This window comes from Trichomonas vaginalis, chromosome IV (genome assembly GCF_026262505.1).
Source record: "Trichomonas vaginalis G3 chromosome IV, whole genome shotgun sequence".
NCBI classification, from domain to species: domain Eukaryota; phylum Parabasalia; order Trichomonadida; family Trichomonadidae; genus Trichomonas; species Trichomonas vaginalis.
In genome coordinates this window covers 5,971,763-5,984,917 of record NC_067206.1, presented here as the reverse complement: position 1 = coordinate 5,984,917, position 13,155 = coordinate 5,971,763, and the positions used below count along the sequence as shown (strand labels likewise).

The window sequence follows — 13,155 nt, the reverse complement described above, 5'->3', positions numbered from 1 at the left end:
TTTTTTACAAAGTCAAATTATTGTTCGATTTTTGCAGCTTGTAAACGATTAATTGTATAAAGCAATTGATATTAGCACGACATAACTGAATAATTCTAATATTGAAATCAAAAGCCCTTAAAATATCATGATATTTTAATTTCATAACAAATCTAGGAGACTATTTGATGAAAACATATCCGATGTGGGTTTTGTTGTATTATATAACTTGTTATTGACTTCTTAGCTTTCCAAATTTTTTTCGATAATGAGAAAACGAATGAAAAATCAACATTTTGTCCATTTAAAATTTGATTTGTTTACATTTTTTTTACTTTTTGAATTTCAATTTATATTTTCCTCAAGAAATACTTTAGATTTTAAGAAACTAAATCATATAATCTACTAAGAAAATATATTAAATCCTATAATACTCAAAGTTTTGTGATAAATCCGATCTTTTTTATTTTACTTTTATTATGTTTTTGCAAACTTAAGGTCCTCACTAGGTAAAACATAATACTCTTTGAAGTTAAGTATTTTCACAAAGAGAGGACCAACAATATCAAAAGATTGAATAAAGATTTGTATTATTTTATTTATTTTTAAGAACATGTTTAAGAACCCTCATTATCTCCACGAATATTGCATATTTTTCTATTCTAAGACCACCAAAATTACGTTTTAATATAGAAAATAACATATTTATGTGATGCTAAAGTCGAAGTCCTTAAAAAAAAAAAAAAAAAAAAAAAAGGTAGTGGGGCCTCCAGGCACTTCGTGCCCTCTAGCCCTGAAGATGTTTAGTATAAATGAAGTTTATATTCGGAGGACTCTTCTTCTTCCTCCATTGCTTCTGGGAAGAAGCCTTCTTCTGGGTCGAAAACATTATATAATGTGTCGCTTTTCACAAATTATATATGTTTTCATGTTTTGTCACTTTTCTGTCACTTTTCAGGGAAAAACATTTTTATTATTATATATAATGAATTTTACAAAACCACCGTTACCGTTCTTTGGAAATAAGAGTAAATGTAAAGATATTATATTGAGAGAACTTAAGAAACTACCGAATGGTCTAACATTTGTAGATTTGTTCGGTGGAAGTTTCTATATATCCCATTTGTGCCATATAATATTCCCAGACTCAAAGATTATATGCAATGACTTCGACAACTATATGGACCGTCTCAAACATATACCAGACACAAACAATATATTGAAAGAGTTAAAAGAAAAGATACCCATAGGTAAGATGGAACGTATACCATTAGATAAGAAAAATATTGTGAGAGAGGTTTTGAAAAAAGCAGAATATATAGACTGGGATAGTATATCTGCTAGACTATTATATAGTGGTTCTATAAGAGTTCATGACATTGAAACACTTATGTCAAAAGTTTTATATCTTAACTATACACATGTTTTCAAAGAGGACATAGAAAAATATATTGTGGGTATAGAGTTTGTGAGATGTCATTGGACAGAGTTGTATGAAAATATAAAGACAAGGAAAATGTTTTCTTTATAGTGGACCCGCCGTTCTATAACACATGGGATTTTCAATACCAAGTAGACTGGACTTTGAGAGACTCTTTAGAAACTTTAGACGTTTTACATAACCATCCATGCTTTTACTTTACATCCGATAAAAGTGGTTTGGAAACCGTTATGAGATGGTTAGAGGACATACATGACTATGAGTTTAGATATGACAAGATAGAATATGAGAGAGGTCCTATAAACCGGAGAAAGTGTCATAACAAAGAAATTTTATTAGTAAGTAAATGTGGTTTGAAATAGGACTACTTGTTTTAGGTTTTTTCCATTGTGTCATTTATTTCTTTGACGTGGCAGAAAAGTACAGAGAATATGAAGATGAACCAATGCCTGCAAATGTTCAGTATATGTACTCGTAAGAGATATTTTTATCTAATATTAAATGGACGCACAGAACTTAGCGAATGCACAGCAACCTGGACAACCAAACCCAGAGAATATTCCAAATGAAGTTAGAATACAAACTGCAATGGCAAACTATGGTCAAGTGCCAACAGATGTACAAATGCAAACTGCCATGTCAAATGACGCTGCGTTAGGTTTGCCACCATGGTATGCAAATATGAGATGGAAAGAGTTTTATACAAACCCTGAAGTCGGATATAAACAACTTTATGCAGATGACGCGAACACAGGAGTTGACCCAGAATATGTTTTCTACCAGAGGAGAAACAGAATGTATGAGCTCCAGTTAAAGAATGCTATGGAACTCAACAGGAAACGTAAGAGACTAGGCGGACATTAGATTTTTACATATAGTAAAATGGGTTTCTTCAGTAAGATAGGAAACTTCTTTCGAAATGTTGGAAGAGGTATATGGAATGGAATAAAAACCGTAGGAAGAGGAATTTGGAACGGAGTCAAAAATATTGGTAAAAGAGTAGGTCAGTTTGTTGGTATTATACCTAAAGACCCTGAACCAGAAGAACAAGCTCCTGTTATACAACAGCCTGAACCTGCACCACAGTCTAGTTGGCAACCAAATCCAACACCTCAACCGTATTAAAAATTATATTTTTACCGTTCGATAGTAGTTGTATATGAAACTAAGTTCTAAGTAAAACGCATGGTATAATGGAATTATTCTTTTTCTTCCATCTGTAGTAAACCATACTTGAAAGTCTGAAATACTTCCACTCGGCGGTTCATATAACTTTGTAGGTTTTTTCGTAAAAGTCATTTGCCAAGCATAAGAAAGAGTTTTGAGCGCCAGAAAATGAAGCATGAACAATAATAGCAGCTGGGTCGAAAACATCTTTAAATAAATATGGTTCATCTCTTGCATATCGACTGTAAATATTTGCTAAAGGAAGTTTGACTTTCTGATTTAACATTCTTTGCAAATAATACCATGACATTGCAGTGAATTCTGTATATATTTGTTCGTCTTTCTTTGGATTGTCTTCGTAGATTTGAAATGACACTTGTGAATTTTGTTTGTCATATACAATTCTCACATAAAGTGTGCTCTCGGTATTTGCATATTCATCAGCATATTTTGCATAACATGAATTTATTTTATCTTCTATATTTTTTAACGCAGTCTGTAGAGAAGATGAAAGGTCAACTTGTATTAGCTCAATTTCTTCCCACATTTTTCGTTTCCCTTCAGATATATAATCTATATGAAACCTTACAATAAATGGAAAACTTTTATCTTCTACAGACACAAACTTCATTCTACGAAAGCCAATAGCTTTTGTGACAGATGGGTCTCTTAGCCATCTTAATGGGTAGTCAAAACGATAGCCTTCATGCTTTACGGTCTCTGTCTCAAACTTTTGACCGACATTAGTAAAAAGTTCATCTAATGGTTTAGTTGTAGCAACTCTTGAATTTCTTTTTCTATTGGAAGCATATTTTATCTAGAATAAAAATGTCAAATGAAACAGCGTCTATGAGAGAAATACAACACAACCGACAACTCATTGTGCAAGCTCTAAATAAGAACACAACAAACTTTTCAAACTATTCTAAGATATCTGAGTCATTGAAAGAAGGAAACTTAAAACTGACATTAAACCCAATGACAGATGAGTTTCTATTTTCAAGACAATAAGAACCATACTGTCTGTATAAATCCAACAAAAGGAACTTTAAACGAGAAACCTATAAATGAACTTCTTTTGAAAGCAGATGTTGACAACAAAGCTGACAAAGAATATGTAGACGATGCAATAGCAAAAGAAGAAGAAAGAGCTAACAATGCTTATGCAACAAAAGAAACATACTCATCCTGAACTAGCAGACAAAACATATGTTGACAATAAAATGTCAAGTGAAGTGACAAGAGCTGAAAACGAATATTCTAAAAAGACTCATATACATTCTATATCTGAAATAACAGACTTACAAGAAACCTTAAACAATAAAAGTGCCGTTGACATACACATACCATTGCAAATATTACAAACTTACAAGAAACCTTAAACAGGAAAAGTGACGTTGGACATACACATTCTATATCTGAAATAACAGACTTAAACGTTAGCCTTGAAAATAAAGCAGATAAAACATATGTCAATGAAATATACCAAAGTTTGATAGGAACAACAAAAAATATTGAAACTATTGTTGGGATGTTTCTGTCAATGAAGAAAATAAATATTTTTAGATGGGAGTTTGTACAGTCCTTAAAAAATGGTATACGGTATAAACTCATTCCGAAAAATAACAATGAAATGTATGTAAGCTATATAAAGAATAATGTACACAAGTTAAAGTTCCATTAGACAACAACTGTTACTTAAACTTATATGGAGACGAACAAAAGAAATATTTAAGAGTTTATGAAATGGCAGATATGACATTACCTAACCCAGCTCCAGCACCATATTATTATGACTATGGTGTTGACGCACGTGTAGACCCAAAAAAGCAAACATTATATTTAGAATATTATAGATATAAAAGATATAATGCAATAGAAAAAACGAGATAGTATATTATTATATAGATGACAAAAATAAATATTATAGTCAAGATTTTACCTACCCGAAAACATAAGATTATATTATAAAAAATATTCTGACACAAACCAGAAGAAACCAGAAAATAGTTACACTATATTTTAAGTTCAAAGAGACAATCTATATTATCTCATATGTTTGATTTAATGAACCCAGTAGGTTCTATTTATACATCTATGGAAGCAAGAGGTCCTCAAGTAATGTTTGGTGTTGGTGCATGGGAACAAATAGTTGACAGGTTTTTGTATTGTGCAAACTCTTCAAAGGAAACAGGAGGAAGTAAAACGATTTCAGGTGAAAATTTACCTGCGCACAGTCACTACATAGATTTAAGTACATCTCAAGCAGGTTGGCATAAGCATAAATTTTGGGATTGGTCAGCAATGAAAAAAGGTAAAGGATATGATGTTAAAGACGACGTTCAGTTTGCTATAAATTGTTTCTGGGGTGACACTCAGGGAGATGGAAACCATACACATCGCGTTTCGGGATATACGCAAACAACGGGACAAAGTAAAGAATACATGCCACCTTACATGACAGTTTACGCATGGTATAGAATTGCTTAGTCGTCATTTTCAACTTCTTTAGCATATTCGTCAGGAGTTGTCTTATATTTGTTAGGAACTGTCTTTGAAAGTATACCACTTGAACTTTGACAAGTTTGAAACGAGGTCTGACAATAGTAGTTTTATCTTCTGCTTGCAGTGTGTACATTTTGTCATGTTTGCCTAAAACTTCATAATATTCTCTTGTATACTTCTTCTATTTTTACGAACACGAATGTGAGTACCTGTCGGGTTCCCATTGTTGTCATAGTCAATAGTATTTTCATATGGGTCGCGTTTAGGTATTTCTATTTTTACTTTGTCGCCTTTCTTAAGTTTGAAGCCCGGCATTCTTTCTTGTTCGTCCCTTTTGACTAAATTATTAAATATATAGTCTTTCTCTAAGTCAGGGTTGTTTTTCATTTCTTCGGGGGAGTGGTTTCCCAAACCTTTTTGTTTAACGGCTATTGTAAATATTTAAAACTTGTCTCATCTTTGCCATGGAGAAGTGTCTATATTTGTCGTCATATGACATTTCATTTGCTTTCACCACCTTGTGGTTGTTTAAGTCTCTTAACATTTTTATACAACCGTCAATGACACCAAGAGCAGAATGGTTTTGGTCGACAATGAAATATTGGTTTACATTTTTTGAACGCAGATAGTTTTTTACATCATCTGATTTGAAAGAACTTTCACAGTCAGATGTCAGTTTTGTTGGATGGTATTTGTCAACGAATATTGTCAAAGCTGCTAAGATATCTAAAATATTTTTGGACCATAATGGTATGGCTTCACAGTATCTTGTGTTTTGACCGACAAATATTAGCCAGTATGGTGGTCCGTCTTCTCTATACCTCGGAATGTTTTCCAAGATATCCATAAACCAAGCATTTGGTGTTGAACTAAAGATTTTTATCATGAGTGCTTTTTTTGTTGCCTTAGAAACATAGGGTCCTTGTTTGGATTCGTCATTTTTTAACCATAGAAATGGGTTTATTTGGCGCATTAGCAGGAGTTGCATCTAGATTTTTGCCCGCAGTGGGAACAATAGCCAGAGGTGTATTTGGAGTTGGAAGGAAGATTTTGAGTACATTAGGTATACTTAAAGAGAAAGCACAACCTATTATACAAACTGTACAGAAAGGTTGGGATGTAGCACGAGATGCAACAAATCTTATTCCAAATCCTGAAACAAGAGGAAAAGTTCAAGGATGGATGGACAATGTAGGAAGACAGCAGGAAACTATTATAACAAAGCAAATGACTACTATAACCAAGCAGGACACTATATGGACCAAGGTGAAAGATTCTTTAACAGAGGATATAACATGCACAACAGTGGGTAAACAATAACCAACCGCAACCACCTCAAACTTGGGGAATGTAAAGTTTTTTACTGAGATGAAATGAACAATACAGCATTGAGACAAATGGGTTCAAGATGGATTTGTCGACTTCCAGCAGTTACACCACGTGTTTGTCAAGTTCTTCCTATACCTCAGGAAGTTTTAGACCGACTTAAAAAACAACAACAACCAGTTGAAAACAAACCAAACTAAAATTTTTTACTGACCTGAAAATGACCGAAGAAGTTGAAACGGTAGATTTGACACCACAAACAAAAAGTTCAGAACCATTGTCAAAACCTGTCAAAGAACTTACAGATGAAGAGAAAAATTCAATAATAGAAAGTGCCAGGTCTGGAAATACAAACCTAACTATAAAGTCACTTTTCATAGAAATGGAACGGCTAGTATCTCAAAAAAGAAACAGACTCTCACAAATAAAATATTGAAGTCTGAAGGAGCTTTCGAGACAACAGATGGAAAAGTTTACTTCACTGACAACAGTTCATTAAGAACATCTCATTGACTTAGAGTCGAAATATTCTAAACTTTACAACAAAACAAAAAGTTGAAAGAAAACAAAAACAAATGGCATATGATATTTATGAAGATGTTGACGACACAACTGTTCCTGCAGGTGAGGTAAAGTCAGAGAAACCGAAAAGTGACGAAAAACCAATAGAAGAAGAAAAACCAAAAACTGAAGATAAACCAAAACCAAAGTTTAGTTTGGAAACTAAACCAAGTCAACCTTCATTAGCTGGTATGGGTTGGCGTCAAAGACTTATGGCAGCAGGCGGTTATGTAAAGTAAAGAAAAAAAATATTTTTTTATTTTTATAAAAATGCCCCCATATAGAATGGATAGAAAGTCTGCTAGAATAAAAGCAGAGTTGCAAAGATATGGTTGGAGAGTTTCGAAGAATTTTAAATATAGGAAGGGAAGACCATAAAAGTCTATGACAAACTGGCTGGTCTTCGCTACGAAATGGATTTGGAAACAGCACGTGCAAATTATCCAAACAGACTAGAGAGGTTAGAAGAAGAACGTCTTATGGACATGCCTTTCGATGTTAGTGAACATTGCATGAAATAAAAAATTTATTTTAAAAAAGTGACATTTTTTATTTTATTTGAAATGTACGCTGAGTTTGTTGGAGAAGACCGTTGGGAAACTTGTTTGTTAGATGAGAAATATGAAATTCACTGTTGTGAGTCATTTGAAGTCAGAAACAAACAAAAGACAAAAGAGTTTTAAGCGAATGGAGGGGAATGACGGATATGCTATAGTTAGTATGGGTGGAAAACACTATCTTAAACATGTTGTCATTGCAACTCATTTTATTTATACTGAATCCTAACAATTTACCTTTTATAGACCATAATAAAACCATATAAGAAACGACAATAGACTTGAAAACTTACGTTGGGTCACTCTTTCTGAAAACAATAAGAACAAAGGCAAATTTGGAGATATTGTATTCGAATTTGTCGACGAACTAGAAGATGAAACAATTGAAATTACAGACTATGGCAAGCATACGTTTGAGTTTTACTACTATAGCGAAGAACAAGACTCATTCTACTTTTATACCGGCGTAAACTATAGGAAATTACAAGTATATTTTACTAAGCGGGCTATGCTTATGTAAACACTAGAGATACAGATGGAAAAACGTTCAAATACTTCTTAACAAATTCAAGAAGCTATATGGCATACCATTTTAAAACAATATATTTTTACATATATTAAATGCTTCAGGTTGAAAAACAAAGAACAAAAGTAGCAGATACAAAACCGTTAGACTATATCTTTACAAATGCTGGTAGACAATATCAGATGAAGAAATTTCATCCGAGTATACAGGTTTGACTATCCAATTCGTTGGCTTCAAAGTCCTTCAGATGCAAAGGCAATAGGATTTAGAAGAGTTTTGTTTTCAAATAGAACTAACGCATTTATGTTCGCAGTATATTTTCATGGGCAGTATAAAGGTCATGATGGTCTAATAGACAAATTTGACGAAATGAGGATCTTTACAGTTCGTTCAGACGAAAGTCTTGAGAAAACTCTAAATGACTTTCAAACTCAAATGAACAAATATTATTGGGAATTTCAAGAAAAATACGACTCTTTACTAAATGGAACATACTATCTGAAACTAGAATATGACAAGATGAACTCCACCGTTTCATTTCAAAAGATTGAAATTAACCCTCCAAGAGATACAGAGTTTTTATTTTGGGAAGTAGACAAACGTTCTTGGGCACAATTTCTTCGGTTACTAAACCAGAACGAACCATTACCACCAGATGGTCCATTTAAATTTATACTTCCACCAGCAGATTTGACAGTTTATAGAAACGTGTTTGACCCTCAAAATGTTATGTGTCATGCAAGTTTCAGTTCAAGCAACAATAGTTTTCTATGTATTGGTAAGGACTTTTATGACTTTGCTTCTAAATTCTACGAACCACCTAGTAACAGTTTCTCTGACTTTCAAGTTTGGTTCACAACAAATGGTGTGCAACATATTATTCCATTGTACTATGACTTTTATCTCGAATTGTCTTTCATATATAACTACGGAAAAGTGCTGAAAAAGTATTGAAAAAATACTTTTAGGTGAAGAGGTGAGATCTCACCTCTTTTCTCACCTGTTTTTTCACCCGTTGAATTTTCATGACTTCTTCGTAAACTAAACGTAAATGTTTTGTGAAGAATATAGCAACCGCCGGAATTCAGACGGTTGCTTTTTATACAAAATTCATGCGGGAAATTCTTGAGTTTTGGTTGAAAGAATACGGTGGAGCCAAAAGTGGCTCGACCTCAAAACAAGCATTTTATGAGCTTACAAAGGGTGTTATGAATGAATTCAAAGGTATTTGCATACATCCTGACCTCGTTCATTTTGTTCCCGGACCAAAAATATAATTTAGGGTAGAAGGTTAGATCTAACCTCTTTTCTAACCTCTTGAATTTGTCATGACTTCTTCGTAAATGTTTTGTCAAGACTTCTTCGTAATGAGCGTAAATCAGACAAAAATAATGTTTAGGGTAGAAGGTTAGATCTAACCTCTTTTCTAACCTCTTTTCTCACCTCATGAATTTTCAAGACTTCTTCGTAAATGTTTTGTCGAAACTTCTTCATCGTAATGAGTGTAAAGGACCCAAAAATAAAGTTTAGGTGAAGTGGTGAGATCTCACCTCTTTTCTCACCTCTTTTCTCACCTCATGAATTTTCATGAATTTTCTTAAGACAGATGAAATAAAGTTAGTTTTTTAAAAAAAATATTTTTTATTTTTATTGTAAGAACATGTTAGCAACAACAGCACCAAACTCTTTAGTTATGAATCCTACGTCAATGTTAGTAGAAATGAAAAGCTTCATTCCTTCTTCATATACTTTTGAAACAGAAATCCAGAAGATAAAGCAAGAACTTTTAACATGTAATTTAGACTGTAGTGCGAAAGATGAAGAAAATGAACAGTATCTTTATGAAATGCAGGACATTATTGACCATTTGCCTAAACTACCTGAAATCCAGCAACAAAAACTAACCATTCCTGAATTCGATGAAATAGAAGTCAAAGCAACTGACTCAGTAGAAATAAAGAAGTTCATACGAAAGGTAAACTATGAGTTTCTTGGTTTTCATTGCAACCATAAGGTTATGGACAAAGATTGCGACATGGTATATAAGAATGTTTCTGACCTTTACAAAACCCGGGAGTTTAAGACCTACGACAACTTTGTTTCGTTAGTTGCTGAATGTGTATGGCAGATAAGAGATAAAGATAGAAGAGGTAAGGTATGGAACGAACAAATAAGACCAGCAGCTTTTGAGTTAAAGAAAACCATTGACGCCTTAGTTGTTTTAGCAGGTAAGGTTTCAGAATATAACGCAAAAACGATGCCGCAATGTTCAAAATGTAAGGCAGCAATGAGGAAATATAACTACTCCGTCAAAGAGATAGAACGTATGCGAAACGACTATGCAGATTTAAAGAAAGAAGCAGAAAAGCCAGCAGAAGATAAAATGGACATGTTGACATTTCTGAACAAAAACTATCCAACAGCAGAAGATTTCCTTCTATCTGACGTCAAGAAGAAGTATAAAGAAACTTTCGGTATCGTTAAAACTTTTGACATACTGACAGAAGAAATAGAAGCTACGAAATTGTTTAGAATTTCAAATATACATCGTACAATTCATGTAAAACGCTTGTGAAAAAACTGGGGTGAGAAAACGGGTGAGATCTCACCTCTTCACCTAAAATATATTTTTGCTGAATTCAGCAACAAAATTCTGAGTAAAATAATTTTTAGGGCTTGTGTCAAACCGTTGAGTTTTCACAAAATTCCAAAAATAACGTTTACCATGTGAAACGCTTATAAAATAACTGGGGTAGAAAACAGGTGAGAAAACGGGTGAGATCTCACCTCTTCACCTAAACATTATTTTTGCTGAAAAAATGACCAAATTTCATGAGTTTTGTGTGTTTTAGACCATGTTAGAAAACAGGTGAGAAAACAGGTGAGATCTCACCTCTTCACCTAAAATATATTTTTGCTGAAAAAATGACCAAATTTCATGAGTTTCCTTAAGACAGAAAAAATAAAGTTAGTTTTTTATAAAATATTTTTTTTATTTTGTATGTAAGAACATATATGACAAACACTGAGTTTGAAACAGTTAAAAAGATAGACAATAACACTAAATTGGTTAGAATAGGTGATTTAAACGTAAGATACTCAAAGAAATACAACAAATATTCTTTGTCAGACATTATATCTCCATCTGGAAAGAAAACATCCCACGACTGGGTTAGAACTGCTTCTAGTCAGAAAATTTTGACAAGAAATCCTGAGCTTATGATATCGGTAAGATTCTATGGAACTACAGCATATCTTATAGACAAAAGTCTTATACCAATAGTTTTGTTATGGTTAGACCCAGTTGTTGGATATAACTTCATAACTTATGGTTCATTCGATACGGAACGTTGCAGTGAAGGCTTACTTTACATCGTTCAGAAACCGAAGGACTTCAATACAAAAATATAAGATAGGAAGAACATATATATAACTAAAAGATATGACAGTACAGTCAATAGAGTCAAGGTTGTGTTCGTTAACGATATGAGAGCTGCTGAAACAGAACTACTCGAAAAGTTTGAGAAAATGTATGGTGCTCCCACGAAAGGTAAAGAAACGTTTGAAGTGGATGAGATAGATAAAGCTATAAAATTATTTGACGAATTTGCTGAAAAATACATGTAAAGCGTTTATTTTTGGTCTTTTGTGAAAGTCAGGAAATAAAGTTAGTTTTTTATAAAATATTTTTTTTATCCGGAATATAAAGACAGATATGTCAACAACAGAGAACACAACAACAGTTATAGTCCATGAAGCCATAAATGAAGAATATGAGTACATACAGTTTAACAAACAACTCCGTCTCATTCGTTCGGTCAAAGACGATATGTACCAAATGCAAAGTATTTTGACAGCATGTTTTGCTCCAGATACTAAGCTTCCTAAAGACTGGTTTAGGAACCAAAGCACACAAGAACTTTTGAGCGAAGCACAGCGAGACATACTTTTTTCTGAAAACAGTGAAGAACAGCGGTGGGAGGGAAACCCCAGTCGCCAAAACTCTATGAAAATCGTGAAAAATTGCCAAACGGTTTGAGAGGATATTATGTACATAGACTTCTTGTAAATGCTGTTGCAATGTGGGCTTCGCCTCGTTATGCTTGGTATATTTACATGATGTTAGATGAACTATAATTTTTAGGGCATGTGTCAAACCGTTGAGTTTTCACAAAATTTAAAAAATAACGTTTACCATGTGAAACGTTTATAAAATAACTGGGGTAGAAAAGAGGGTAGATATCGGGTTAGATCTAACCATCTACCCTAAAATATATTTTTATTGAATTCAGCACAAAAATCATGAATTTCCTTAAGACAGAAAAAATAAAGTTAGTTTTTTATAAAATATTTTTTTTATCCGGAATATAAAGACAGATATGTCAACAACAGAGAACACAACAACAGTTATAGTCCATGAAGCTATAAATGAAGAATACGAGTACATACAGTATAACAAACAGTTACGTCTCATTCGTTCGGTCAAAGACGATATGTACCAGATGCAAAGTATTTTGAACGCTCTTCGTTCTACAAAGCAAGCATATCATTGGTTTGAAAACCAACAGACAAAAGAACTTTTAGAAGAATTTCCTCATATGTTTGCTACCTCGGAAAACCGAGGGTAGAGATTCCGTACGAAAATCGCAAGAATTTGGCTCCTGGTTTGAGAGGATATTATGTTCATAGACTTTTAGTAAATGCCGTAGCAATGTGGGCTTCACCTCGTTATGCTTGTTATATTTTCATGATGTTAGATGAAATTCATAGACAAGAACGTGAAGAGCTAGAGAACAAGCTTGAAGCAAAAGATGAAGTCATTGAAGCAAAAGATGAAGTCATTGAAGCAAAAGACAAAAGCATTCAGAAAAGAATACCACGTTCGGTACCAAAAGGAAAGGAAAGAACTATAAGTATATGATTTATACTGAAGAGATGGAAAATGAAGAAGACAGAGATATGGTTATGTTGCATTTAGTCAGAAGAAACAACAAAAGCTTTTACGACCTTGCTAAGATTTACAAATCTGACAGAAATGGTTTTGTCATGATTAATCGTAATATGTTTTGTCATGATTTAATCGTATATGTTTG

General features: G+C 33.2%; 5 protein-coding genes and 7 pseudogenes across 12 annotated transcripts, besides 1 other annotated feature; 10 read left to right on the top strand and 2 right to left on the bottom strand.

Annotated features, from left to right (window-relative positions):
• Positions 1–2,302: 2,302 nt before the first annotated feature.
• Positions 2,303–2,545, top strand: TVAGG3_0038450 (serine threonine-protein phosphatase family; the record flags this gene model as incomplete). The annotated part of the gene is made up of 1 exon (XM_001311806.2): positions 2,303–2,545. The coding sequence occupies one exon, from the start codon at positions 2,303–2,305 to the stop codon at positions 2,543–2,545; it is 243 nt and encodes an 80-aa protein (XP_001311807.1).
• Positions 2,546–2,548: 3 nt separating this feature from the next.
• On the bottom strand, positions 2,549–3,134 carry TVAGG3_0038440 (annotated as a pseudogene). The gene has a single exon. A coding segment is annotated over exon 1 (586 nt).
• Positions 3,135–3,415: 281 nt separating this feature from the next.
• On the top strand, positions 3,416–4,058 carry TVAGG3_0038430 (annotated as a pseudogene). Its single transcript has one exon. A coding segment is annotated over exon 1 (643 nt).
• A 584-nt stretch (positions 4,059–4,642) lies between these two features.
• Positions 4,643–13,155: part of a mobile genetic element that runs on past the window's edge.
• Positions 4,685–5,077, top strand: TVAGG3_0038420 (phage tail repeat-like family; the record flags this gene model as incomplete). Its single annotated transcript, XM_051220664.1, has 1 exon — positions 4,685–5,077. One exon carries the CDS (start codon positions 4,685–4,687, stop codon positions 5,075–5,077), a length of 393 nt encoding a protein of 130 aa, XP_051105650.1.
• Positions 5,156–6,031, bottom strand: TVAGG3_0038410 (annotated as a pseudogene). The gene has a single exon. A coding segment is annotated over exon 1 (876 nt).
• TVAGG3_0038400 (uncharacterized protein) lies at positions 6,466–6,618 on the top strand (the record flags this gene model as incomplete). The annotated part of the gene is made up of 1 exon (XM_051220663.1): positions 6,466–6,618. The coding sequence occupies one exon, from the start codon at positions 6,466–6,468 to the stop codon at positions 6,616–6,618; it is 153 nt and encodes a 50-aa protein (XP_051105649.1).
• Positions 7,265–7,500, top strand: TVAGG3_0038390 (annotated as a pseudogene). The gene has a single exon. A coding segment is annotated over exon 1 (236 nt).
• On the top strand, positions 8,366–9,016 carry TVAGG3_0038380 (uncharacterized protein; the record flags this gene model as incomplete). Its single annotated transcript, XM_051220662.1, has 1 exon — positions 8,366–9,016. The coding sequence occupies one exon, from the start codon at positions 8,366–8,368 to the stop codon at positions 9,014–9,016; it is 651 nt and encodes a 216-aa protein (XP_051105648.1).
• Positions 9,723–10,637, top strand: TVAGG3_0038370 (organellar and viral DNA polymerase type B; the record flags this gene model as incomplete). The annotated part of the gene is made up of 1 exon (XM_051220661.1): positions 9,723–10,637. One exon carries the CDS (start codon positions 9,723–9,725, stop codon positions 10,635–10,637), a length of 915 nt encoding a protein of 304 aa, XP_051105647.1.
• TVAGG3_0038360 lies at positions 11,078–11,689 on the top strand (annotated as a pseudogene). Its single transcript has one exon. A coding segment is annotated over exon 1 (612 nt).
• On the top strand, positions 11,778–12,199 carry TVAGG3_0038350 (annotated as a pseudogene). The gene has a single exon. A coding segment is annotated over exon 1 (422 nt).
• On the top strand, positions 12,442–13,101 carry TVAGG3_0038340 (annotated as a pseudogene). Its single transcript has one exon. A coding segment is annotated over exon 1 (660 nt).